Source organism: Salvia hispanica, chromosome 4 (assembly GCF_029641045.1).
Source record: "Salvia hispanica isolate PSC_SH4W2 chromosome 4, Shi_PSC_v1, whole genome shotgun sequence".
Taxonomy (NCBI): Eukaryota; Viridiplantae; Streptophyta; class Magnoliopsida; order Lamiales; family Lamiaceae; genus Salvia; species Salvia hispanica.
The window spans coordinates 19,248,351-19,275,522 of NC_142695.1; the positions used below are offsets into that span (position 1 = coordinate 19,248,351).

Here is a 27,172-nt window from a genome sequence, read left to right on the forward strand (position 1 = left end):
TTGATGTATTAGTTATATATTAAAATAATAAATATAGTAATTGGATAAGTTAAAAAGACTTATTAGCCTTTAACTTCATTTTTTATTTTTATATTTAAATTTCTTTCTTATTTTTTTTTAAAATTTGAATTAAACTATATATCAAATACTGTTAAGAGTTAGTTCTTATGTTCTTTTATAATTAAGTCATTTTTTCATTTTGAGAAGTTCCTTTATTTTACAATTAATCTAAGTACTAGGATTAGAATCTTATAGCCAGCCCAATGGTCCCAATAAATTGAATATGAATAACGATAGAAAAACCCCAGTAGAAAAAAACTTACTCCTATGTTAGAGCATCTCCAATGGCGGACGTCCCGGTAGGACGTCGCCGACGTCCAACCGGACGTCCGCCGTAGTGAACGGGAAGGGCGCCCACGCCTGTCCCATGTGCCCGTCCCATGTCCTCGCCCCTCAGCCCCACGTCCGACCGGACGTCCGCCACTGTGGCGAAGGTCGGACGTCCGCGCTTTAAATTTTTTTTTTTTTTTTTTGAAAGTCTATAAATAGGGCTCGTTGAACTTCATTTCATTCACACCACTTGTGTTGACAAGTTTCTCTCTCTAACCTCTTTTTTCAAGTATATCTAGAATGACGAGTAGTCGTGCGGGTGGTAGTGGCGGAGGCGCTAGTGATAGTGATAGTGATAATGAATTGGATCTCGCTATGCAAGAGGCGATTGATCGATTGCTCCGGCAGAGGCAGCAGCGGCGGTAGCAGGCGGCGGCGGCGGTACCTCGGCCGATCAATCGCCGATGTCATGTACCCCGGGACCACATTGCTGCACATATTCGGTTGTATGAGGACTACTTTGCTCCGCAGCCGCATTTTGGGGATGCCTTATTCCGGCGACGTTTTAGGATGCATCGTCCTCTATTTATGCATATCGTGGGTGCTTTAGAGAGAAGATACGAGTTTTTCAGGATCAGGGAGGATGCGGCTGGCAAACCCGGACACACGGCAATACAGAAGTGCATTGCCGCAATCAGGCAACTGGCGTACGGAGGCCCGGCCGACATGTTCGACGAGTACCTCCACATTGGCGAGTCTTCAGCCGTCGAGTGTGTGCTGAATTTTTGCGCGGGCGTTAGATCGATATTCGGGGATCAGTATCTTCGGCGTCCGAGCCCCGAAGACTGCCAGCGGCTGATAAATATGCACGGGTTCCCTGGGATGTTGGGCAGCATAGATTGTATGCATTGGGAGTGGAGGAAACTGCCCCGTCGCCTGGAAGGGGGATACACACTTCCGGCTTCAAAGCCTAGCATCCCACGATGATCCTTTAAGCTGTAGCTGACTACCGGTTGTGGATATGGCATGCTTATTTTGGAGTCGCCGGGTCGAACAACAACCTCAACGTCCTCCAGTAGTCGCCCCTGTTCAACGATCAGTGCAATGGCGTTGGTCCCGCCAATCAGTTTCGTCGCCAATGGCAACCAGCACAATATGAGATACTAATTGGCGGATGGGATATACCCAAACTGGCCCGTCTTTGTGAAGACATCAAGTATGCGGTCGGACCAAAGAAGTCCTACTTTGCGACTCGTCAGGAGGCACGCGCAAGGATGTTGAGCGCGCATTTGGTGTGCTCCAGAGTCGATGGGGATGGTGAGGGGTCCGGCACGACAGTGGTATATTCCCAACATCGGCGACATCATGTACGCATGTATCATTTTGCAAAACATGATTGTCGAAAGTGAAGGGGACGAACTGACTCAGTCGACCAACGAAGATGATACCGGTGCCGGTACAAGCCACGGCGTGGCCAGTGCGAATGTGAACATGGGGGTACCTCATGGAGAGGTTGAGCGGTTGCGCGCATTTGCCGACATGCGGCAAAGAGATGCCCATATTCGACTTCAGGAGGATATCATCGAAGAGGTTTGGACGCGGAGGGGTGCACGTTGATGTGGTTGCTTTTTTTTCTATCTACTATGTAATTTATTTTTTTCGAATGATGTGTGTTTTTTTTAATGAAATATTCGCATTTTCCCGTTCGTATTCGTGTCGAATTTTAATTCCGTAAATTTTAATTTTAATTGTGAATTTAATTTTATTGCGGGAAGTCCTAGTGGAAAGTCCTAGTGCAGAGGGAAGTCCTAGTGATGTGGCAGTGGAATGAGAAGGGCTAGTGATGACGTGACAGACAGTTTTGTGGGAGGTCCTAGTGGGAGGGGCGCCACCGGAGACACTCTTAGTGTTGATTCTTTCATACTACTAATATGTTAGAATAAGAAAGAGTCGATGTGAGTGAAAAAAAAACATAAAAATAAAATATGGGTTAATAATAAAAGTATAATGGATGTTGGCTCATTAAATATTTAAACATACCTCCACGTCCTCCTCTCTTATTTTGGCATTTCGAACTAGAGAGAGGGAAACAAACACTGACTCAACTCTGAGACTGAAAGATGGAGTAGTATAGAACAGAGATGTCCTCACTGCTACAACTACTCCTCCTCCTCTACCCATAAACGGTCATGTGTCTTCTCTCTCCGCCGCAGCCATGCCCTGATGAATCCGCTCTCATCGCCCGATTGCTCGAATCGGAGCCCCACCATATGCCCCACCCGGATTACATCCAAGGACTCTATCAATTCCTTTCTCAAGGTATCCCCTTAAACACATAACTACACACACTTAGTTCATATGAAAATGATTACTACATTTCATATAAGTATATAGGTGCATGCGCACTTCCATTTCAAACCGGTCACGGCTTTCCTCACCCTCAACTACTTCCACCGTTTCCTCGCCGCTCATTCACTTCCGGTACTCCATCTTTTTTTTACAATCTATACTTCCGTTCCATTGCACAACTTAACATAATCTTCCTTCCATTCAATAGGAAACTGGATGGTCGTTGCAGCTTCTATCCGTGGCGTGCCTATCTCTAGCAGCCAAAATGGAGGAATCGCACGTCCCATGCCTTCTACACCACCAATCGCTCCACACTGCCTACATTTTTTACCCCAGGACGATTCACAGGATGGAGCTTCTGGTTTTGGCGACTCTCAACTGGAGATTGCGCTCCGTCACTCCATTCGATTACCTCCATCACTTCATCTCAATCCTTCCTTCCTTCGATCACTCCGTCGCCTCCGATATCATCCTCAATACCATCCGTGGTAAAATTAAAACTCGAATCGCCTAGATAACTTGATGTGAATCCGGGGATTCACAATCATAGGATGCAACGACATCGAGGGCCATGGGTTGATTGGGGTCCGAAAAGAAGGTGGAGATATGGCAAGGAGCCAAGCCGGATTCGGAGGTCTGAATCAAATCAGAATTTGCCTATCAAGATGGTGTCCAAATGCTCTTCTAAGACCACCATTATCTTCATCGACAAAATAGCTTCGCGTGAGTACCTTACACGCCTCAATCGGAGCTCAGATGAAGAAGTTATGGCCGTTTGACGAAAGTCGCACAGAGCTGCCAAAAATGCCTGGCGACAGAGAAAACGCCCGGGCCGGGCGTTTTGCCCGAAAATGCCATTTTTCAAGCTCTTAAAGACTATTTTCCCTATTACTTTTGTTTTAGTATAAATACTCTTTTGTAGGGTTTTCATTCTCAGCTTTTGAATATTTGTAAGAGACCATTTCTCCATATTTGAGAGCCCACCTTCTTCATCTTTTGAAGACTTATCAAATTCCTTCGGGTTGCATTCGATCTTTTGCCGTGCTAAGGTTGATTGTAAAGGTATGCTTGCTAGTTCTTGTGTTGCTAGTTTGTGGAGCCATTAGGTGTTTGTATGTGAAAGTGTCTTTGAGATTTCTTTCTTGTTCTTCACCTAAATCATAACACTTATCATCCTCTATCCTTTTATCCATGTTTTTTGTTCCATTTCTTGGGTTATCTTGTTCATTTGTTGGGTTTATTTACAAGAATAAGTCCGGGGCAAATTCACTAGTCTTCAATCTAGAAGATTCACATTATTTGGTATCAAAGCCATTGGTTCTTGTTCTTGTAAGAAAAGAAAAAAAAAATCCCAAAGGGTGAAAATTGTTAGAAAAATTGTCAAAAAAAGAAGAAGAGAGATCTCAAGTTCTATCCATAGGCTTTAGCTATAAATTGATATATGTGTTCTTGGGTACGTCAATTTGATTGTCTAAAAGTTGTAGGCCAAAATTTCATCAATTGTTTGGTCTATTGTTGTTGGTTGAAATTGTGCACACAAAGTGTTTGTTGAATTGTCCCATTGGCCTAGTACCTTGCTTTCACTATATCTCGTAGCTTCTAGAACTAGTAATTACTTGCCTAGTTGCATAGCTTGTGTGTGATTTGTGCTACCCTTGTGGATTAACATCTTTGAGAGCAAGTGAGGGAGAGTATCCTAGCCACCAAAATTTCTAAGCCCTCCGAGTGACATTGGGTGTGAGTTTGGGGAAAGGGGATTTTACAATATGGGAAGTGAGCTCCTCACTAAATTCTCCATTCTCGGGCGTGTGTGTTGTTTGTGTTACTAACAAAAAGGGACTTGTCCCTAGTCTTGTTCAATTTGTTTTGTAGGTACTTAAAATGGTGAACTCTAGGCATAACTCGCCTATAAAGAAAGTCGTCTCATCATCCGATGGTACTATCAAAAAGATGTTCTCCTCAATCATGAAGGAGATGCACGAGGTGTGGGGTATTGTGAATGCTATGCAAGGAGGATTTACGGCGTATCATGAGGATATAAGCCACCTTAGAGATAGAGTTAGACATAACCATTCCATAGCACCTAGTGACCGAGAGAGATATGGTAGGAGTGGCTACAAGTCAAGGTACCATGAGGATGGACTTGATAAAGGGAGTAGAAGGGAACAAGCTCCTAAGTTCCATGGGAGACTCTAGGTGGATGAGGGATCATGATCGTCATAAGGTGCATGAGTGGTTAATGGAGGAGGAAGTCTCAAGTAATGCAAGGATGAGCTCAAGCCCTCGACATGGTGGTGGAGACACAAGCCGAAGAAGCATCCCACCAAAGAAGGTGGACCTATCTCATCCTAGCTATCACACGAAGGTTTCGTCGTGGTTGTCATCCAACTTCACTCCTTCAAAGAGCTTGATTCAAAATAAGTGTGGCGATGTTAACCACATTGTTAAAGAGCATGTCAAGCATAGGGTGAATTTTGTTGCCGATGATGATGAAGAAGAGTCCTCCACAGCCATACATGAAGAAGACGCACGCCCAACTTTTAATGATGGCGTGTCTAGCATAGTGGAGGCCGAAAACGAGTGTGAGCCATTAAAATCCCTTCAAGTCTTGAGCATGAAAATGAAGCCAAATGATATTGCAAAAGTAAATAAGCCTTTAATGAATGATCAAGAGAGAGAAGAAAATATAGAGTGTGAGAAAAGGCAAAAATGTGAGATGCAAAAGCCAAGAGAGAATGGTGAGGGTGAGTGTGAATCAAAGCTTTTAAGAGAGAAAAACCACAAGCATGTGAGAAAAAAAGGTTGCTTGTTAGATTCTAAGATCACCCATGGGAGGGCTCTAAATCACCATATCCTTTTTTCCCTTGGTGAGAAGAGCGACACTTATTTCACTAACTCTTTTGATTTTAAAGACTTTGTGATGCAGAAATTGAAAGGTTTGGAATGTGAACCCCGAGTTGAGGAGGCACCGAGTAACTTCTTACCGGTAATGAACTCATGTGAACAAGGCCAAGTTGAACCGCTCCTTATCCAAGGTTCAAGTATTCTAACCTTGACTCGTGCTAAAGATTCAATGAAGCATATAAAGGTTATTAGTGTTGAAAATTCCATGTGGCTTGAAAGTTTTGACATTGATAATTGGTGTTATATGTGGTGGCATGATCTTGAATTTTTGGGTGCCAAATCTATCTTTGCATTATATGATGACCCTTTCTTGGTAAATTCATACATTGATAGGCATGTCATTGCTCTTATGGATTTTAACTTGAATGTTGGAATGACTTCCTTGCATACTAAGATGTCTAAGTCTTCTCTTGTTTGTAATTTTAAGTTTCATAAATATGTGGATGAGAATAGTAGGACCAAGAGAATTGAAATTGTTGATGACTTTAGAACTTGGTATTTGCTATGTTTTCATTGCAAAATGGTTAGACCTTTCAATGAGATCGGGGTGTTCTATGGTCGTTTTGTGAAGGACTTTTCCACTCACATGTCTTTTGTGGGTTATATTGTGATTAAAGTCATAATAATGCATTGCTCTCATTTGTGCGGTCATGTCTTGAAATTGTTAGAGCAATTGCGAGGGACTTATTTCGATAAGTTCCTTATGTTGATTGATGTTATGTTTTACAAGATTCATGTGGTGTTTTACAAGGTTCACATGTCTTGTGTCGAGAATACCCTACATGATATGCATAATAGTTTTTGGTCACATTTTTCTCATAATAATGATCAATTCTTCAAAGTGTTGGAGCAATTAAGTGAGCATCATGTTAACAACCTTGATTCTTTACGTGGTATGATTCCTTGTAAGCTTCATGTAACGACCCGCCATTTTAGGGTATAATAATAATGGCGATCGCTATCTAGGAAGACTTAAATGCAACAAAGATCATAGGCTAGAGTCTCATTTAAAGGTAATTTACCAGAGCATTTAATGAACAATTAAGTAGGGGAAGAATAATGGCTTAGCAATGAAATCCAAAAAAAAGGCTATCACAATAAATGCTCCGAAATAGCTAAAATAGCTAAAATTCAAGACTAAAAAATTTGTGTATTGTTTCCGACAAAATAGCTAAGATTTTTTTAGAAATATTCATTCCTTATTAGTAAATTTATTAATTATTACTTGCGAAAGAACATAATTTATTATAAAATAACAGCCTCACAATAGCTTGCTAATTACTCTTTAATTATTTTTCATTGAATTTTTTTTTTGCAAATTTCAAAAAAAGTTATGTGTAAAATACAGCCGGCTATTTCACATTAATACTACTCAGTATGATCAAAATATGGCCGGTTGACTAAATATCTCAAAATAATAATAAGGACTAAAATTGCTGAAAATTAAGATAACCGGTTCAATCGGTTGGCGGTTCCCGGTCGAATCGGCCAGTTCAAAACGGCTCAACCTCCTGGCACCTTTATAAGGTGAACCGAACCGGCATGAGCACCGGTTCACGGCCGGACCAGTCCGATCGGCTGGTCCAAACTGGTTTTTAAAACACTGATCTTACCCTTGTATTGCTTGATCAAATTCTTACAACTCTCGTAATGGTGTATGGATGTATAGAATGTGTAGAAATCAAGTTATACAACTTTATTTATAGTTGGGAATAAATTGGACTTCAAAAGACAAGTAATATAGCGAAAATCGTGTATCGTGGACCAAGCCAGCAGACCGTTGGGTTGGTAAATACCAATGTAGCGGATCACTGGGATTATATCTAGAGTCCCTAACCATACCAATGTAGCGGAGCACTAGATCTTTCCTGTCATTGGCCAACGTTTTTCAGTTTATCGCTCACTTTGCAAAATTCGCGTATCTGACTCCAAATTCTACATTTTCTATTCTTAACCTCTTTTAAGCCACATTTTGGTATAAAACTCAACAAAATCGTTAAACAACCAATTGGTAGGAATATAAATAAAATCATACTTAAATAGTCTTTTTCATATTTTTGTCCATCCTATAAAAATAGTCAACTTCTATTTTTGATACATTTTTCTCTCGGTAAGGTGAGTCTCATTCTCTTAGAAAAATTAACTATGTTTCTACCAATACATTTGACAAAGTGACAATGTGATTTGGTATGTATTACCAATATATTTTTGACAAGCGGAAATAAATATGGTTACCAATATCATTTTGGAAGTGAAACTCTATTTATTTCCACATGCCAAGAATGTATTCGTAGAATATACGAAATCACATTGTCACCTTAGTATATCATGACCACTGAATATTTTCTCGACTTACAGATATTGACCTTCAAGACATAATGTTTTATCCGCACATTAAAATTTGAATGTCAACTTACCTTTTTGCCAAAAAAAAGAATTGGTAAAAATAGCTTGTGACAATTAAAAAATAAAATATGGAGCAAGTAGCTTTGGTAAGAGAGAATGAGAGATTTCAGAATGATATTAAATAGGATAATCTTTTAGTTTTTTGGATTAAATTGTATGACCTCAGAATATGGGACTATTGAGGCACACGAACTTTCCGTTTTAGGAGATTGTTGCATTTTTTTCTTCTTATTATTTCCTCACAAAATACGTGAATTGACTAAACTATCCAAAATAAAATTATTTCTCAATCATTCTTTTCATCTTTCTTTCTCAATTGATCTTTCCTCTTCCCTTTCTCTATTACTCTCTCCCACCATTAATCAAACACTAGCCAACTAACCCTTTCCACCCTCACAATACTTGTCTAGGAGAGACCAACAGAGAGAGTGAAGATGAAAAGATCGACCGAGAAAGAAATCTTATGTTGGGTAGTTTGGTCAATTCATGTATTTTGTGAGAGAAATAATAAGAAAAAGAAGAGAAAATTAAAGAAAAATGCAATAGTCCCTTAAAATGAAAAGTTCACATGTCCCAATCTCATATTCTTAAACACCATCTATTTTAAACCTAAAAACTAAAGCTTATCTAATTTAATCTCATATTCCGAAATCTCTCAAAGAGTAAGGCTGCAGGGGTGAGTATTCGATTTTTTATTTAGATTTTGGCCAACCAAATGAAAATCAAAATTTTGTGAAAAATGGAAACCAAATTATCCGAAAAATCAAAATCCGAACAGAAAAAAAAAATCAAAATTTCTTAAATACTCCCTCCGTCCCACATTTGAAGTCACATTTAGTTATGGCACGTGTTTTAAGGAATTAATGGAGTATATAATAAATGAAGTGAGATGGTGGAGTGTGTAATAAATGAAGTGGGATAGTGGAGTGTGTAATAAATGGAGTGAGATGATGAAGTGTGTAATAAATGAAGTGAGTTAGTTGAAGGTGGGTCCCTTTTTGACTTTTTGATTTTTTATTTTTGTTTTGGTTTATTTTAATGTAGATAATGACATTTTGATGTAATTTTGATAGACAATGGGATAAAATTATATGACCAAATATGGAAAATTCTAAATGTGACTCTAAAACTGGGACGGACTTTTATGACAAAATGTGACTCCAAAACTGGGACGGAGTGAGTATATCCAAAAAAAAAATTCAAAAATATAAAAATTATATTGTATCAAGCAATTGCAATCTTTATAAAATCTAAATATTATTACATTTATTAATATTAAACACAAATAGAGTTTGGTTTTAAGTATAAGAGCATTCACAATGGAGGGCCGATGGGAGAGCGTTCCCCGTCGGCCTCCATCGCCCCATCATTGTGGCGGAAGGGCCTTCTGGCGGCTCCCCCCTCTTTCTCCAAATGGGCCGATGTATCGGCCTTGGCCGTCGACGAGGGCTCGTCGATCGGCCCTCCATTGTGGAGCAAGGGCCTATCGACGGCCCTCCCTTTTTTTTTGTTTTTTTTAATAATTTTTTATTTCATTTTTTCTACTATAAATACCACATCCCATTATTTATATTTCCCACACTAACATCTTATCTTCTCTCATTTTTATCTCAATACACTTTCTATCTCTAGTACATTATTAAATGTCTTCCGGTAGCGATTCTGACTACGAAGTCATAAACCGAGTGGTGCAGCGCGTGCTTGCCGGGGCGGCACGACGTAGTGAAAAAGCGAACCAACGAAGATTTGCGTATTAACATTTTTAGTTCTAATAAAAAATTAAAATAAAATAGTGATGACATGGAAATGAAATGGAATAGGATGGCCCTACCATTGCAGGGAGATAGGCCCTTTGGCCAAATGCTGATGTGGGATGTGAGGACCCTTCCACTGTGAATGCTCTGATACACATATTATGGAGGTGAAATTCGATTATTTCTATTTTTTATCATCCAACCGAAAAATAAAAAAAAAATGAACTACGTATATTTTAAATTTTATTTAGTTCAAATAGAATATTCAATTTTCGTTTATGTTGGTTACCTCCGAATTCTGATAGAGAGAATAATCATTTACTACAAGATAATTTGACATTATTAATTACTAATTTATAAAAAGTTTAGTAGGATAACTTCCATCAAACTGATGTTCTAATACCGTTAATTCACGCCCACAGATAAATTTGGGTATTGAAATAAAGATTAGGGGAAAGGGGGAGTTTTGAGATTTTGATTGTCAGATCTCTAATTCACTATAGCAATTGCCGCCTTCAGGTGATATTTCTTGTATATTTGATGCTTACTGATTCATTTCAGCCAGATATTGCCACTTCTCTTGTTAAAATAGGGTTAGGGTTTCGCTTCTGCAGCTCCTCCATTCCTAATTTTAATGTGTCATGTAAAACGCCTCTGGCTTCGATTGAGTTTTGGTAATCGAACTGCGATTGTAGTTGGAGTCGATCCGTGAAATTTTATGGAACTTGATGGGTGTGGTCAGGGTATTTTAATTGGATTTGATTCGTGAAAATAGCTGATAACAGATGTGCTTGTTTTTAAGGATGTAGTTTTCCCTCTCCCCTAGATGATAGGATAGGGCAGTTGCTTGCTCTTCGTGAACTTTTAAATGGTTTTGGGAATAAGCTGAGCCGCTTAATGGTCTTTAACCTTGTATGCAGTTAATCTCGATTTTAGCAATCTATCAGTATTAGAAATAATGGGGGCACCTAAGCAGAAATGGACTCCAGAGGAAGAAGCAGCTCTTAAAGCTGGAGTCCTTAAACACGGGCCAGGGAAATGGCGTACCATCCTGAAGGACCCACAATTCAGTGAAGTTCTCTATCTGAGATCCAATGTTGATCTGAAGGTAAAATTTTTCTGCCCCCAATGCTTTTGTTGTTATAATGCAATTTACTCGTTTTAGAGTTTTAGAAGTTTAGATGTTTCTGATTTCATGCTAGTGCTGGTTAGGACAAGTGGAGGAACATGAGTGTCATGACAAATGGATGGGGCTCGCGGGAGAGGGCCAGGTTGTCTCTAAAAAGGATGCATCCTACCCCCAAGCATGAAGAGAGCTCTATGGCTTTGTCCACTTTTAGTCAAAGTGACGACGAACTAGTAGATGCGAGGTCTCTTGATCCTTCAGGAGGTTCTTCACCAAATGATGGGCCAAAGAGATCTATCATGAGGTTATGCATTTATGTTACAAGTTTTCAGTTGTATTTCCCTACTAAAAAATTGACAAGGCACTGTCACAACTGTATATGAATTATTTAGGTTCTCATTCTTTTTTTATGTTTGATTTACATTCATGTAGATGAGTTGGATTAAAATCTTTTTCTACTAATCAGTTATATATGACTATCCTTTTTTGACATATGTCCGTATAAAATGGCAAAAGATTCTGCCACCTGTATGTTGTTAACGAGCAAGCTTCTTAAGTTGCACTGTCGACTAACAGTGTACTTGGTACTTACCCATTTGATAGGTAGTTCTCTAAGCAGCATGCCTGTAATTTGGACATCCTTACTTACTGTGTGTGTTTCTAGTAACTTCAAAGTAGTTCTGTTTTAAATGTCAGGGATCAACTGACAGTGGATGTTTATGTTTTCTATGACTGAAGGTTGGACAATCTCATATTGGAGGCGATAAGCAACTTCAGGGAGCCTGGTGGCTCTAACAAGACATCAATAGCTGCATATATAGAGGTGATATTTTTATTTTTTTAATATGTCATGAAATTTTCTTTTGGTTGATGCAGACTTGCAGCTTATCTGTATGCACTTTGCTATTAACCTATGTGTTGGGAATAACACACAGACAACCATGAAAAACCAATAAAGAACACAAGAGAATTGCTTCCCAGTTCATAAATCATAACTATATGTAACTATGTATAGGGGAGATGTCAAGCCGTTTTTCACTATGATTTTCAGATGCAAAATACATAGGGAAACAATCATTATATACTGTAGCAACCAAGTCCTAATCCTAAACCACCCATTAGGATTCCATCGGGGCCAGAAACATGGACCCACAAATTTTGGCACTGCAATCAGGCTCTTTTGTTTATTACATTCAGGCTCCATACTCCAACACCATATTCACATTGACCCAAAGTGCATTCTATAATACAAGAGGGTAGTATATGACTATATGTTCGTCACAACATTCTTGCCATCTCCTCCTTAGACTTATTTTGGTAAAAATGCAATTTTTCTCAACCTATATATATTGGTGCAGACAAAAATATTAAGTGAATTTCTTTTAAATATATTCTTTCTGTTCTTTACTGATTGGCTGCACCTATCAGGGTGAACATCTGTCAAATTCATTCATTCTGTTCTTTACTGCTTAGCTGGCTGATATCCATTTGTTTATGATTAGTAACTATAGGGGTCCTCATGCGGCTCGGAGACAATCTATAGATGTATTGGGAAAATAATACTCTCTCCGTCCGTAGAAAATAGTCCCCGTTTGCCATTTTGATCCGTCCACCCCCATCCACCAATATTAGTCCACTTTTATTTTTGGAAACTCTTTCACCATACATTACACTGTGACACTACTTCAACTACCTTTTACTTTTACCAATTTTGCATTAGAACATGTGTCATCCCCAAAGTCTCTATTTTTAGGGGATGAAGAAGAGAGTATGCGTTTGGTTGGATTGTGATCTGTAGTGAGTAGATTTAATATTCAGTAATAAACATAGCTGTGTGCAGTATATGCTTAAAGGGATAAATTGTTTGATAGAATAGATAAACACTACCATTATATTTTTGAAATTCACAATCTAACATAGCGATTCTTGTGCCCTGGAATTTCTTTTGTTTTCTCCCAGAAACAATAGAATAGATGTATCGTTACTCTTTTGTTTCCTTGTTGTATTTTTCCACTTAAATTATTCCAGCATATTTTTTTTGTTTACTTACTTTTTGGTGGAGTACTTTTTATTATTTGGAACATTAAATTGATGTTTGGGGGCGCAGCAGTTCTGATGGTACGCTTGCATGCATTTATTTTTCACCTAATACCTCTTGGCTTTTTTCTTGCCTTGGAGAATTGATTGGAAACTACAGTTGCTGAGTTTATATTCTCCATCTTCATCTAATCTCAGTACTAGTTTCTTTTTTCCCTAGGATCAATACTGGGCACCTCCAAACTTTAAGAGAATATTGTCTGCAAAGTTGAAGCATATGGCTGCAACTGGGAAACTTATCAAGGTCATTGTCTCTTACTATCTCAAAAATATTTTCACCGTACCCTTCTATTTCTGAGTATTACATGCATATCAACTCCTAGAAATCTTAATTTAGCTGAACTTGCTGTAAATTGACTGAAACTTTGAGGTTGTTTCTTGTTCTGCAGATGAAACGCAAGTATAAAATAGCCGGAGCCTCCACATTATCTGAACAAAGAAGGAATCCATCTATTTATGTGGAAGGAAGACACAAGATGTTTCCAAGAATTGGCCATTATGACATTAGTCATATCACAAAATCTCAGATTGATGTAGAGTTAGCCAAGATGAGGAGTATGACTCCACAAGAAGCTGCGGCAGCTGCTGCCCAAGCAGTTGCTGATGCAGAAGCCGCAATGGCTGAAGCTGAAGAGGCAGCTCATGAGGCTGAGGCTGCAGAAGCTGATGCAGAAGCAGCCCAGGCTTTTGCAGAGGCAGCATTGAAGACACTGAAAGGAAGAAACACCCCCGACATGGTGAGATCTTAATGACATTCTTATTTAATTCCACAACAATTGCATATTTGCTTGCTACAAACAATTCCACAACAATTGCAAGATACTTGACATGTGATATTGTTGCACTATGACCTCTGTTTGATAAGAAAGGTGGGATATAAGAAGATAAGTAAAATAAGATAAGAAATACGGGCTTCATGTCAAGATATGTAGAGATAACATTTTTTTTCTTTGTTGTTTGATAGAAAAGAAATCATCTAAATTGGTATAGTATTAAATAATGGCTTAACTTGACAAATTGGTGGGTTACATAAACATGGTTAAAGTTATAATTATGGCAAGATTTGGGAGGGCCCTTGTCTTATATTGGGCTTTGAGTTAAGCTTTTGTACACTTATTTACCATTCGTCTGGTGTGATGGATTAAGTTTGTCCCACTTTGTCTTTCTTTGCTTCCTCACATTATTTATTTTATTCTTGACAGAAGAATGTACAGATGATTCCTGCGTGATGGGGTTTAATCTGATCACTAGCCGCTTACAGATCCTCTCAAACAAAACTTGGTTAACTGTCTTCCATGGACATGAGATCTTTCATGTAAATATAGCAGCACGATATTTAGCCTACAACATGAGGGAGGGGAGGTGTTCCCAGGCGAGCCTGACGCCGTCACCATTTTTTGGGGTGATGCTGATTCATTCTATGGTTAAATTAGTGGATGAGAGACGTTTGCTGGGAAAAAATGAAAAGAGAAAGATGTGTCTTTTAATAGCTTAAGATGGTAGATTTGTGGTTAAGATTGTTGTAGCAGACTGCTGTATGTCCTTTCTTGTTGTATGAATGTATTAACAATAATAATGCTAATAATAAAAGCATGATGGAGCGAATATAATTCGACTACGATGTGAAGATTGTTTGTTTACTTAAAATTTAGAACATAATATTGATATGAGTCATATGACACGATTAATTTATCATTTGTATATTTTTGACGCATTAAGGATAGAGACGCAATACTTATGCTGCCAGTTAGAGATAAATAACTAGATCTCAAATACTCCCTCCGTCCGCCATATTGAGTGGCACGAGATTTTAGGAAGTGTTGTTAGGTAGAATAAAGTAGAGAGAAAAAATGTAGTTGAATATTTTAATGAGGAGAGAGGAAAGATAAGGTTATTTCTAAAATTGGAAAATGGCCATCTTGATTGGGACAAACAAAAAAGGAGAGGTGGTCACCTTAAATGGGACGGAGGGAGTAATAACTTAGGCTAATTTTAGGGATTACATTTGGAGATTCAATAGTTAAAATAATATTAAGTAGATTAATTATCAAATAAACTGAAAAGAGAGTTAAGACCAATCACTTTCTTTCTTCTAGAAATCATCACAAAACTTTAAATTCTTATAACTTTCTTGAATTTACTTATTATAGAGATTATAACGAGATCTCAATCGCACATGTTCGGAATGAATGTTTAAAATTTAAGAATATTTATTTGAGTTTTCGTGTATTTTGATAATCAGCTTAATTTCAACAAATCTAACATAATACTAATATATCAATATAATATTAATATAATTGTGATGATATTTCTGTATTCATAGTAATATTAATATTCAAAGATGAATCTTTTTAGTCCAATAATGAGACTTTTTATATAGGCAAATAAAATTCTAAGTAAAATAAAAATAAAACTTAAAAGAACAAAACTAGAAGGAAATCTTAACAGATGGAATGAGAAAATATCAAAAAAAAAAAATCTATTTACTTATTCTTCAAACTATAAAAGCAAATAAATATACTCCGAATTTAGGGAACTCTAATTTATACAGGCTAATTAATTTAACCGCATTAAAATACATTTTTTTGACTCGAATGATAAACCCTGATTCTATTTTGATCTTTGAACTGTCATATTTACAAAGTTATGTTTATTTTATAAGGAATAAAATATATTCAAAATATAGAAGTTGATTCAAAATTGTTTGAGATCTCCTATTTTATACACTACCCTAGTTAACATAAAATTTCAGAAAAGAAGACAATATTTGATCTCCGATTTTATGCCGCCTCCTCATTCACAGACGCCTGGTTCCAGAGCTCAGAATAAAAAAAATTATTTTCCCGCCTTCCCGGTAATTATCAAAAAATTTCGTTTGTGCTTCTTGAAAAAGATATTAGTTGAATTTTCTGAAAAGATTTTTAAGATAAATTGGATATTTTAAGTTGGACTTGGATTGAAGTTTCAATCTTTATGTTTTTGTTGTAATTATGGGGTTTAAGTCATACTGTTATATTGAAGAAGTTTGTTTGTTTAATTTAGTTATATTTTGTTTTTCAGTTACGAATCGATGGTTGCTCGTGTTCAAGAGTTGGAGAGAGGTGTGCATTCGCATTTCTTTGTGTTTCTTTGCATTAAAGACAGACTTTAAATATTAAAATTTAGTTTGAGATTTTATCATTTAGTTGAGTTCTTTATCTAATAGTTCGGTCATTCTCATATATTTCTGCTATCACTTGGCTTTATCAATTTTCATAATAGAACGTAATGAGATGCTGAAAGTTGTTGAACAATTGTGTATGCAACAAGCTGGACCTACTGCCTATATTGAAGCACAATTACATTTATGGCGAAGTATGACTCCACAAGAAGCCGCTGCAACTTCTGCCCACGCAGCTGCTGTCGCAGAAGCAGTGGTGGCTGAAGCTGAAGAGAAATCTCGTGTGGCTGCAGCTGCAGTAGCTGAGGCAGAAGCAGCCGCGGCTCTTGCAGAGGGCCTAGAGGCAGCATTGGAGATACTGACAGAAAGAAACGACTGCACTACGATGTGAAGATAGTTTCTTTGCTTTTCAAATTTATAATTTTGATATTCAGTTCTATGTTTTTTGACAATACTTGTGTTGCCATCCTAATTATTTGGTTATCATAGTGTAACTAAATTTGAACTAGGGATTGATAAAATTTAATTGTGGATCAAAGTAAATCCTTGTATTTCAATATCTTATTTTAATGAATTCATTTTTAACAATTCAAACATTTTGATCAAACAAATGTGAAGTTCATTCAAAAATTGAAATACAAAATCAGTTTTAAATAGTGGATCACTCGTCAAATCGATAAACTTTAAACTCTTTTCACGTGTAACTAATGCAAGTGAAAACCCTACATCTCATCATCTATTTTTTATCTAATAGTTCATATTTGATTTAATTTTAATATAAAATTAATTTTTTTTTATTCTATCTTAATAAATAATACTCCATTCGTCCCACTTTAGGAGTCCCGGTTGAGTTCGGCACGGGTATTAAGAAATGTAAAGGAAAGTTGGTGAAAAAATATAGTGGAATGTGGGTCCTACCTTTTTATATTAGTTTTATAATAAAATGTGAGTGGAAAAAAGTTAGTGGAATGTGGGGCCTATTACCAATTATGTAATATTTCAACCGGGACTCCTAAAGTGAGACATCCAAAAGTAGTAAACCGGGACTCCTAACGTGGGACAGAGGGAGTATATACTTCCTCTGTCTCGCAATGACGTCACACAATCTATTTTAGTTTATATTTTTATCTCCACTTATAACATAGTATAATACTCCATCCGTCCCACATTTGTAGTAACATTTAGTTATGGCACGGGTTTTAAGGAATTTGTGGAGTGTGTAATTAATGAAGTGAGAGGTGGAGTGTCTAATAAATGAAGTGAGTTGGTGGAGTGAGATGATGGAGTGTGTAATAAATGAAATGAGATGATGGAGTGTGTAATAAATTAAGTGAGTTGGTGGGTCCCTTTTTGACTTTTTGGTTTGTTATTTTTGTTTTGATTTATTTTAATGTAGATAATGACATTTGAGTGTAATTTTAGCGAATAATGAGGTAAAATTTTATGTCCAAATATGGTAAATTCTAAATGTTACTCCAAATGTGGGACGGACTTTTATGGCAAAATGTTACTACAAATCTGGGACGGAGGGAGTATTTCTTAAATTATGTGTTACTATTATTAATGTAACATTTATTATGGTGGTGTACATCAACAGAGAGGGAAGCGGCAATATTAGTAGAGAGGAAGTAGGAGTATTTGCTAAGAATTTAAATGACCGAAAATATAAAAAAAAAATCAAATTGTCATTTTTGAGTATTTGCTAAGAATTTAAATGACCGAAAATATAAAAAAAAAAAATCAAATTGTCATTTTTGTTTCTTCGGCAACTATGTTTTTTTCCGTATAAGAGTTCTCTGATTCTATTATACTTGGGTGTCTCCGGCGGCGCCCCTCCCATTCGCCCCTCTCACGCGTCCTTCCCATGCCACGTCAGCACTAGCCTCTTCCATTCCACTGCCACATCACTAGCCCTTCCCACTGCACTAGCCCTTCCCACTCGCCCCTCCCACTCGCCCTTCCCACAATTAAATAATTCACAATTAAAATTTAAATTCACGAAAATAAAATGTAAATTCACGGAAATAAAATTCGACACGGATACGAACGGGAAATACGAAAATTACATTAAATTACATAATTTAAAAAAATTACATAATTTAAAAAAAAAACATAGTAAAAATAAAATTACAGAATCCCCTCGGCTTTCACTCCTCGTCCTCGTCCCCGTCGCCCGTGCCGCTGCCATCATCATCAATGGGTGGCATCCCTAAATCGCGCCGACATCGGTCGACCATCTCCTTGCACAGCCTTCTCAAGACTGGATTGTACGTGTTATACCACTTCAAAGTGATCTGCATCAGGGTCTTCGTTTGCTGCGCGCGGGCGAGGCTGTCGTCATCTTCTCCGACGGGGACCTCCGATTCGACCTCGTAGGACCCGCTGCCGCTGCCGCTGCCGCTTCCCCTCGCCATCCGCTGCGCAGCCTGTTGCCCCATCGGGCGACGACGACGGCGAGTGTCTGTTCGTGGTAGCGGGGCCACTTCCTCGGCTTCGGGGAGCTCGTGCGAACCAGCACTGCTGCTGTACTCACCGGAAGAGTTGATCTTCGTCCGCTCCCAGCCCGATTCGACACCCACAGCAAACTTTTGCGAATCCTTGACCATGAGAAAGGCCTCCCACTGGTCAAACTCTTTGATCCCCAAGTCTTTGTTGGGGTACTGGGCTAAGGATTGTCTCCGCACATCATCCTCAGACATGCCGCTGCTTACCATGCGCATGTTGTTTTGGTAGATTGCGGCAAAACGACTGAGCTTAGGCCTCAACCGGAGCCACTGTTTCCGGCATATCTCGGGGATGCAAGGCTTCGCCCCAGGCGGTATGTTGGCGCAGTAGGCGGCACTGATGCGATGCCACATTCGGTCAACATACTGGTTCGCTCCGGTGTAGGGATCCTCTACAACACCGACCCATGCCTTCGCAAGCGCGACATTTTCCCACACGGTCCAGATCGTCCTCCGCTCAGTCTCATCCACACCCTCCTCCCCTCCCATCCCCGTGTGTGAGGAAGAGCTCGGGACTTTGCCCTTGCCCCTACCCGCGCTCCTGGCCGTGGCCTTGCTTTTTCTCCTGCCCCTTACAGGCCCCGCCTCCTCCTGGGGAGTCTCACGGATCGGCGATAGCCCCACATCCTCAAAAGAGAAAGTCTCGATGCCGGCGTACTGAGTCTCCGGAACAGAAGAAGGGGAGTCATCGGCCAACAAATCTATATATGGCCGATAGACAGATTCCCCAGGCGTCCTCGGGCTCCTGTGCTGCATCGACCCACTCACCGACATATTTGGCGGCGTACCGCCCATCCCCACTGCCCCGGGCACCATCCCTCCCACCCCCGCCATATTTGGCGGCATCCCGCCCATCCCCGCTGCCCCTGGCATAGTCACACCCATCCCCGCCATATTTGGCGGCATACCGCCCATCCCCGCAGTCCCACCCATCCCCGACATATTTGCCGGCATACCCGCTGCCCCCGGCATCATCTGACCCATTTGACTCATCCAAGTGTACATATTGTAGAACATTTGGGGAGTCATCGTCGGCATACCGCCCATCCCCGCCATCTGGGGATTCATCCCCGTTTGGGGATTCATTCCCGCAAAATTTCCCTCCGCGCCGATGGGAATCGAGGGTGTGTTCCCTCCGCTCGTGGTGGGGGAGTTTCTGTTGTACTCCATTGTAGTAGAAATGAAATGTGTAGAGAGAGAGAAACTTGTTAACACAAGTGGGGTGAGTGAAATGAATTTGGGGAAGCCCTATTTATAGAGTTTATTATTTATTAATTAAAAAAATATATATAAAAATATAAAATGTCGGACGTCCGAGTGGGACGGGCGACCTTCGCCGCAGTGGCGCCCGTCCCACTCGCCCGTCGACGGGAGGGGCGAGCCCGTCGCAGGGGCACTCGGGACGGGCGTGGGCGCCCTTCCCACCCACTATGGCGCCCGTCGGGTCGCCCGTCCCCGACGGGCGAACGGAAAGGGCGCCGTAGGAGACACCCTTATCTCTCCTTGCCCAACTCAAGAAAATACATAAAAATACTAACATTTCAGAAAAGATTTCATTTATGTGAAATTGATTAAATTGTTAAAATACAGAGAGGACACAATCATTATTCCGCCTCCTCATTCGGGCTCCAAGGAATCGAATTACAGACGCCCGGTTCCAGAGCTCCGAATCAATAATTTGATTTCCCGGTAACTTTTTATGGTTTGTCATATTTCAATTTTTCGTTTGTGCTTCTTGTTTATTTTCTTGAAAAAGATATTGGTTGAATTTTCTTGAATAAGTTTATCTTCTAATTCGTGAAGAACCTAAATTTTCGTTGACAATGTTAGTTGTTTGGATAATTTAAGTTCCCAGCCAGGACTTGAATTGGGCTTCAATTAAAGCTGTTCTTTCTAATTTTGGTGTTCAAGTCATATATGTGGGGCTTGCAGGTTTAGTTTGTGTCTTTAATTTAGTATATTTTGCTGAACCTCTGTTTTTTAGCCATGGATCAGCATCCCAATTATGAATCGATGGTTGCTCGTGTTCAACAGTTGGAGAGAGGTATGCTATCGTATATCTTGTGTCAAGATTTCTGTTTCTTTTTTAGAATGATACTACATTCTTAGTTAAATTGTTGGGACTGATTGTGAGAAACAATGGAAATTATTAGCTGCAGCCTGCAATAGAAGCTTCAGTTTTTCTGGAAACCACTCATGAGATTCTCAAACCTTTGTCAATCTTCGTATTTTGTTGGAGTCCGATTAATATTGAGAACTCCACAAAGTTAATTTTTCTTGTAAGGGTGTGAAAAATATAGTAGTATGTCGGTGTGATTGAACTGAAGATACTTCATTTAGTCTAATGTTTGAACCTGGCTATTCTAGTTTACAAGGTGACCTCTTGTGGGTGATTGGAGGATTTTTTTCTTATGACTTTGATGTTGAGAGTCTATTGGTTGACTACGATGACTAAATATATTCTGGTACCTTGGACTTAATTTTGCTCATCGGTGTTATGTTGATCCCTTCTGCAGAACGTAATGAATTGCAGAAAGATATTGAACAGTTGTGTATGCAACAAGCTGGACCTGCCTATATTGGAGTGGCAACACGTTTACATTTTCAGAGGTAGAACTATTTTACCAATTACAGTGAACTGCTTACAATTAATGCCACATATATACGAGGATAATGGATCATTATGTTCTTCTCTCAACAATAATGACGGCATTCTTTATTTTTCTCAAATTAGGACAGCTGGGTTGGAGCAGGAGATCGAGAACTTGAAAAAACAGTTGGCTACTTGCATAAGACAAAATCAAAATCTTCAAGAGGAGCTATCCGAAGCTTATCGCATTAAAGTGAGATCTTCTGTTTTGATTGATTAGTTCCACTTGTGTGGATTTCTGTCATTCTTTCTAAGTACATCTTGTCTTGCATGTAACTTTTTTTAGAGCCAAATAGCCGATCTACATAAGGCTGAAGTGTCAAAGGTACATATCTCTCTCCATCATGGCATAAGTAGCACTGATTCATCTAAACACACGTTTCCAGTATACCCTACCTTTTGATGTTCAACTTCTGAAAATATTCTCTCCAAAAGTACCTGTTTTTTCTTTTATAAGTTGATAATTGATATCATCGCCATATTCTGGTTAAAAAAATTAAAAAAGGTTAAAGATATTAGTGAAAAGTTCATGCTCAAGACTCATGTATTATTGTTTACTTTCTGTACCAGAATGTCGAAGCTGAGAATCAGCTTAGGTTTTTTCAAGATTGTGTAGCTGCTGCTTTTGCTGAGCGAGATAATGCAATAATGGAGGTTAATTTTTCTTCTCCTGTGGTCCTTCCTCTACCCTTCCTTAGCTTTGATGATAGCTTAGACCTTAGGCTGTAAGGTTTACGATAGGTGCCTTTGTTGGCAAAGCATAGTGGGTCTTTTGGTGGTTCCAGTTTAAGCCAACTTCTTTTGGACAGGCTGAAAAGGCTAAAGAGAGAGAGGAGCTACTGCCGCAGGAGCTGACAAATTTTCAGAGAAGGTCTTGTGTATAATATTCTGTATACGTTTTCCCTGGTTACTAAAACCATGTTTTAAAGCTCAAGATGAACTTTTGTTTTTATTTTGTGATGTTTTGTTGGGATAATGGTTGATATGGACTTATGGAGAGGGTGCATGAAAAATTGAGTGGATTCTGCATCTATGTTCTGTTTAAGGCTGTTTATCCGGATTGTAGCTTAGTTTAAAATATGTTAATAGAGCAAATGCTATTCACAAATTTTTTGATTATAGTAGTTAATAGTTGTTAAAGTGGCGCCTGTGGCAAAAGGTTCCCGTAGTACGACCTGTTGTTGCTTAGAATGTCAAAGGTGGGTGCTATTCTACAGTCACACACCTGGGTTCACTTTGGGCCTCAGGTGGAGCACTCTAAAGGAACGCCTTTGAGACCGAAATTACAGTGCTAACTGAAGTTCTATATGAGAGTAAAGGGACTTTTTTACTTTTTGTAGCACTGAGTATCAAATGATAGTCTTGTCTTCCATGAAGTGACATAGGCCATGTAGGAGGTTCTGGTTTCAAAAAATTTTGTTACCAATTTATTCATATGAAGTGCAGGAATTAGAAAAAATACTGTTAGCTCTTCTTGCACGGAATATGGCATGCTAAAGTACAAGTTGGTTAAACCACTGCTTAGGATAAGGACTTATATGTGATCTTTAATGTTGGATTTGCATTCTGTTTTCTGCCTTTTATTTCATCGCCCAACTATGACTAAATCTGTATATGTATTACCAAATTACCAAATGTATGAAAAAACATTCGTGAATTTTGGCTGATATGTGTATGATATCTTCTTTTTTGTTCATCTCGCATATGACTTCCCTTGGCTGCAAATGAAAAAAGAGTCCTGTATAGGGTACACATATTAAAATATACTTTCTATTGCCTACAGGGTTGAAGAGCTGACTGCTGAACTTCTTGAAGAAAAGGAACAAGCAGCAAATATCCGTATTGATTTAGAAAAGCACGAAAGGCAGAATGAGATGTTCAGACAGGTGGTTGCCTAGATTCTTATGATCCACCTGGAACTTGAAACAAAACTAACCTCTACTACATTACCTTGATTATTCCTACAATGTAGCATGTAATCTGAGCATTGTGGTCCTGCCACTTACAAAATGATCCCTTTATGAAAACTGAGAATCATGTCTTCAACTTTAGACAATCAGTTTTGCTCAAATCCTGCCATTCATAAATTCTGCTTTTTAAGGATTTACTTTCTTCATAATAGGTGATTGATAAATTCTATAGCATCAGACAAGATTCCCTTAATGATTCCACTGATGGAAGTTGGGAAGAGAAATGTCTTTCTCTTCTGAATGATTCAGAGGATACATGGAGGTTCCAAAATGATGAGGATGCTTCAACCTCCAATTACATTGTAAGTCCTACTAAGTAATAAATGATAATTGCCCTTAGCTTATTTGAATTTCAGTTGATTCGTTTAGCTGTTCCTATGTTTCCTGATATCCTAAGTGAATGCGAGTTATTATTTTTGTGGTGTTATTTAAGTTATATTTGTAGTGTTTGGGTCATATTGCTACTCCCACTTCATTCTAGAACTTGTATGCCATTGTCTACATTTTGATGTCAATTGCCTGCATCTAATTGGGACTCATCTCAGAGCCAATCATTAGGTTATGAGCTTACCTAATACAGGTGTGTGGCATAAGCTATTCAACATATGAATGTTGCGGCGATCTTCGCTATATGCCTAGTTATTCAGGATGTTGTAGGAGAAGATGGTTCGGGTAGTGAGATTTGGAAAGGAATTGGTGCTTGTATGTATATGTGTCATTGTATTGTTTGGAAAAAAAAGAAATTGATATATGTAGGGAAGTTTCTTACTGTTTTTCTTAAATTGAAATAGTGATCGATGATTCAATCAGTGCTTGGGTATATATTAATGGCAGTTGATCAGCAGAAGAATCGTGCATGATGTATGGTTGTTAGTATTGCCTAAGAGCTAGAAGGAATTCAAAATATAAACATACCTATTTTATGACTTGCTTTTTGAGGTTTATTGATTAAATTACCTTCAGGCAGAACTCTCTCGAAGCCGAGATTGAAACTCTGAGGAGACGTCTCGATAATTTACAAAACAAGCTTCGAGTGGTGAGCTTCTGATTTCTTCACTCTTTTAATGCATGGCATGCATGGCATCTGCTGTTCTCACATTGTTGATAGCTGTTACATTATTATGTATTGATGATTAGGGACTGGAAATTGAAACCCACTTGAAGAAGAAAGTCCGTGATTTGGAGAGGAAGAAAGTAAGACATTTTGATCTCTAGTAAAAGACGTACAATTTCCAGTTGTAATTGCTTGCTACTTATTTAAAAACTGCGTAAACTGCAGATCCATTCAAAAGAGAAGAATAAAAAGTGGATTTCGGCATTATCTCATCACCATTCTCAGTTCAGAAACGGTATCAAAAGCTTACTTGATGAGGGATATTTGGAGCTAAAATCAATTAGCGATCTGGTAGTTGAGAAGATCAAGCAACTTGAAACGAGCAGAGAATGCGATTTGAGATCTTCTCAGCTACAAGAGAGAGAATTTGACGTGAGTGAATGCAGGGATGTCCATGTTAGTGCCGATTCTAGTCCAGTTGCAATCACTGAGGCATGTTCTTGTTATTCCCTATTATATCTACATATGTCTTTACACCTTTTAGTAGTTTTTTTTTCTCAATACAGTTTATATCGTCTTGTATCGAAAGATCAGCTCAACATTTTGTCAAGAAAGTGTAGCTGAATACTTGGTGTTTTGGTATAATTGTATATGCATAACAACAGTTTTTCCCTCACACTGCAGAAAAGTCATCCGGGCTTGCCAATTCCAAGTGCTTGTGAAACTGGCGATGCATCTGAAGCCCTTGCTTTGGCATTGCACGATAAGGTTTTCTAAAACACTCCTTCCCTGGTTTTAGCACTGTAACATCAACCTTATGTTGTTTCTATGATTTTCAGGTGTCAGCATTATTACTTATGTCGCAGCAAGAAGAAAGACATCTATTAGAGAGGGATGTAAATGCAGCTTTGCAAAAAAAAATCGAGGAACTGCAGAGAAACTTAATGCAGGTGATTTTGAATGTTTACTTTTAGCATCTCTATTGCTCCCAGTTTCTTATTCAGATAGTCAATATAATGATTCTTTACCCTTCAGAAATAGGGCATTGCTGCATTTCATTATGAAACCTATATTCTCTCTGGCCATGCATTTCATGGTTTATACATATCTGATGCTCTACTTCATAATCTTTTGTTGGTCTAGGTTACGAATGAAAAGGTGAAAGCTCTTATGGAGTTAGCACAGCTGAAGCAAGAATTATATAATCTACAACCGTATGTTCACTCATTTTATGATGAGCTTTGCTATAATGTTTCTTCTTATTCATTGCTGTTGTGATGACATATACATTTCTATTGCAACTGTTAATTTTGGTCGTCACAATAATGATTTGATCATGGGCTGAACTGCTCTTCCCCTTTGCTCATTGGTTTAACATCTACTGTTGTGTGCTTGTTCGAAATTTTATTTTGCTGCCGTAATGTATCATAGCATCATAATAACGTAAGGTACAACGACTGCAGAAAGATCAGTCAGGACAAAGTACAAGGAATCAATCCGGTGGAGACTGCAGAACGAAGAATGGTATCGGAGAAAGACGGGAAATTGAAAAGTCTGCTAAAGAAAACTTACTTAACACGTTGGGTCGGAGGCTCCGATGGAAGTGATATATTGGCACATCTACATAACGAAAAACCACATCAAGTGGATTTCGCAAGGTTAGAGTGGATATTAGAAAGTGATGGTTACCACCAGCTTGGTGGTTGTGGTATTTCCATGAATAACATCTTAAACAGATGCTCGTAGACTATATTAAACATATAACATTCTTCCGTATCCTCCATTACTGCTATGAATCATAAGTTACCAACAAAATTTGTGTCACTATTTTTACAGGATGAAGATTGAAAATGCCACTCTTAAGGAGAGCCTGGACAGTATGGAGCATCTACTTTCTTCTGTTCGAAGACTCCGTATTTCCCTATTGAAGGTGACTGTTTCGTTCCAGTTAGCGCTCTATACTGACTAGAAAGTCAACAACTGAGAGTTTCTTGCGATATTTATTACAGGTGAAAGAGTCGGATGCAGGGAAAGATGAAGACATGAGGTGTTCCGAAGATTTGGAACAAGTTATTGCAGAAGCAAACCTTCTGAAGACAGCCCTTGGCAGCTCTCTCCCCGTTAGTTGGCTGGCTGAAACGGAACGATCATTGGATGAAATAAGTGGGGCCGCTCGGGAGTCTGGGCAAGAGAAAGTGGATCTTGTTTCTGCAGCTGGATTTGAGATGGTGGAGCTCTTGATATTTGCTGCTCAGAACCTCAAGGAGTGTTGTGGTAAGTGAAGTAAAGAAATTTCAACATGTGTTATACTTATAGCTGAAGCAGAATTTTGTATACTAGTTAAAACAAAGCAGTGTGAAAATAGTACTCCATGTAAGTTTGTATTTACTTGCTCTGTACACAAGTTGTAAATTCCAGAGCCCTCATTTACATGGATTTAAAATGGCACTTCCCTCTTTTCAAAATATATTCTGTCAATACACTTAAGTAAAATGATTTGTTTCCATTACTTAAAGCTAATATGTCCTCATGAATAATGTAATGTCTTCCATCATACATTAACATGGGGAATCATTTTCTATATAGAGGGCGTTTCTCAATAAAACATACTACCTCCGTCTCATAGAAATAGCCCATTTTGGGTTGACACAAGTTTTAATAAAATGAGAAAGTATCATTTGAATTATAATTCATATATTTTAAAAAGAATTAGAATTAGATAACTTTGGTTAGATTCTAGTCGATCTCACAACTTTCAAACACCGTGAACTAAAGCATGAATACGATTGGTTTTACTATCTCACTTTGAAAACATTCTCTTTCATAGAAATAGATACTTCGGAGATAACATGGATTTTAATGTTTAAT

General features: G+C 38.5%; 3 protein-coding genes across 7 annotated transcripts; all 3 read left to right on the forward strand.

Moving 5' to 3' along the window:
- Positions 1 to 10,103: 10,103 nt before the first annotated feature.
- Positions 10,104 to 14,584, forward strand: LOC125196409 (telomere repeat-binding factor 1-like). 3 transcript variants are annotated; one of them, XM_048094913.2, is made up of 7 exons: positions 10,104 to 10,262; positions 10,664 to 10,851; positions 10,956 to 11,173; positions 11,608 to 11,692; positions 13,127 to 13,210; positions 13,356 to 13,703; positions 14,169 to 14,584. In XM_048094913.2, the coding sequence occupies exons 2-7, from the start codon at positions 10,702 to 10,704 to the stop codon at positions 14,193 to 14,195; spliced, it is 912 nt and encodes a 303-aa protein (XP_047950870.1). In that variant the 5' UTR covers positions 10,104 to 10,262; positions 10,664 to 10,701; the 3' UTR covers positions 14,196 to 14,584. The 3 variants fall into 3 exon arrangements, with proteins under 3 accessions (XP_047950870.1, XP_088913646.1, XP_088913647.1); XM_089057520.1 differs by having other exon boundaries at positions 14,172 to 14,584; XM_089057521.1 differs by lacking the exon at positions 10,104 to 10,262 and having other exon boundaries at positions 10,711 to 10,851; positions 10,946 to 11,173.
- A 1,435-nt stretch (positions 14,585 to 16,019) lies between these two features.
- On the forward strand, positions 16,020 to 16,553 carry LOC148927415 (uncharacterized). Its single transcript, XM_089070175.1, has 2 exons — positions 16,020 to 16,067; positions 16,228 to 16,553. Exons 1-2 carry the CDS (start codon positions 16,037 to 16,039, stop codon positions 16,515 to 16,517), a joined length of 321 nt encoding a protein of 106 aa, XP_088926301.1. The 5' UTR covers positions 16,020 to 16,036; the 3' UTR covers positions 16,518 to 16,553.
- A 3,621-nt stretch (positions 16,554 to 20,174) lies between these two features.
- Positions 20,175 to 26,771, forward strand: MEE13 (myosin heavy chain-like protein). Of its 3 annotated transcripts, none has more exons than XM_048089422.2 (18): positions 20,175 to 20,319; positions 20,615 to 20,674; positions 21,147 to 21,240; positions 21,365 to 21,473; positions 21,567 to 21,605; positions 21,851 to 21,934; positions 22,090 to 22,151; positions 23,064 to 23,166; positions 23,403 to 23,552; positions 24,218 to 24,286; positions 24,388 to 24,444; positions 24,530 to 24,796; positions 24,989 to 25,072; positions 25,144 to 25,254; positions 25,448 to 25,518; positions 25,768 to 25,962; positions 26,141 to 26,234; positions 26,314 to 26,771. In XM_048089422.2, exons 2-18 carry the CDS (start codon positions 20,617 to 20,619, stop codon positions 26,584 to 26,586), a joined length of 1,920 nt encoding a protein of 639 aa, XP_047945379.1. In that variant the 5' UTR covers positions 20,175 to 20,319; positions 20,615 to 20,616; the 3' UTR covers positions 26,587 to 26,771. The 3 variants fall into 3 exon arrangements, with proteins under 3 accessions (XP_047945379.1, XP_047945380.1, XP_047945382.1); XM_048089423.2 differs by having other exon boundaries at positions 21,370 to 21,473; XM_048089425.2 differs by having other exon boundaries at positions 20,182 to 20,319; positions 20,626 to 20,674.
- The last annotated feature ends 401 nt before the right edge of the window (positions 26,772 to 27,172 follow it).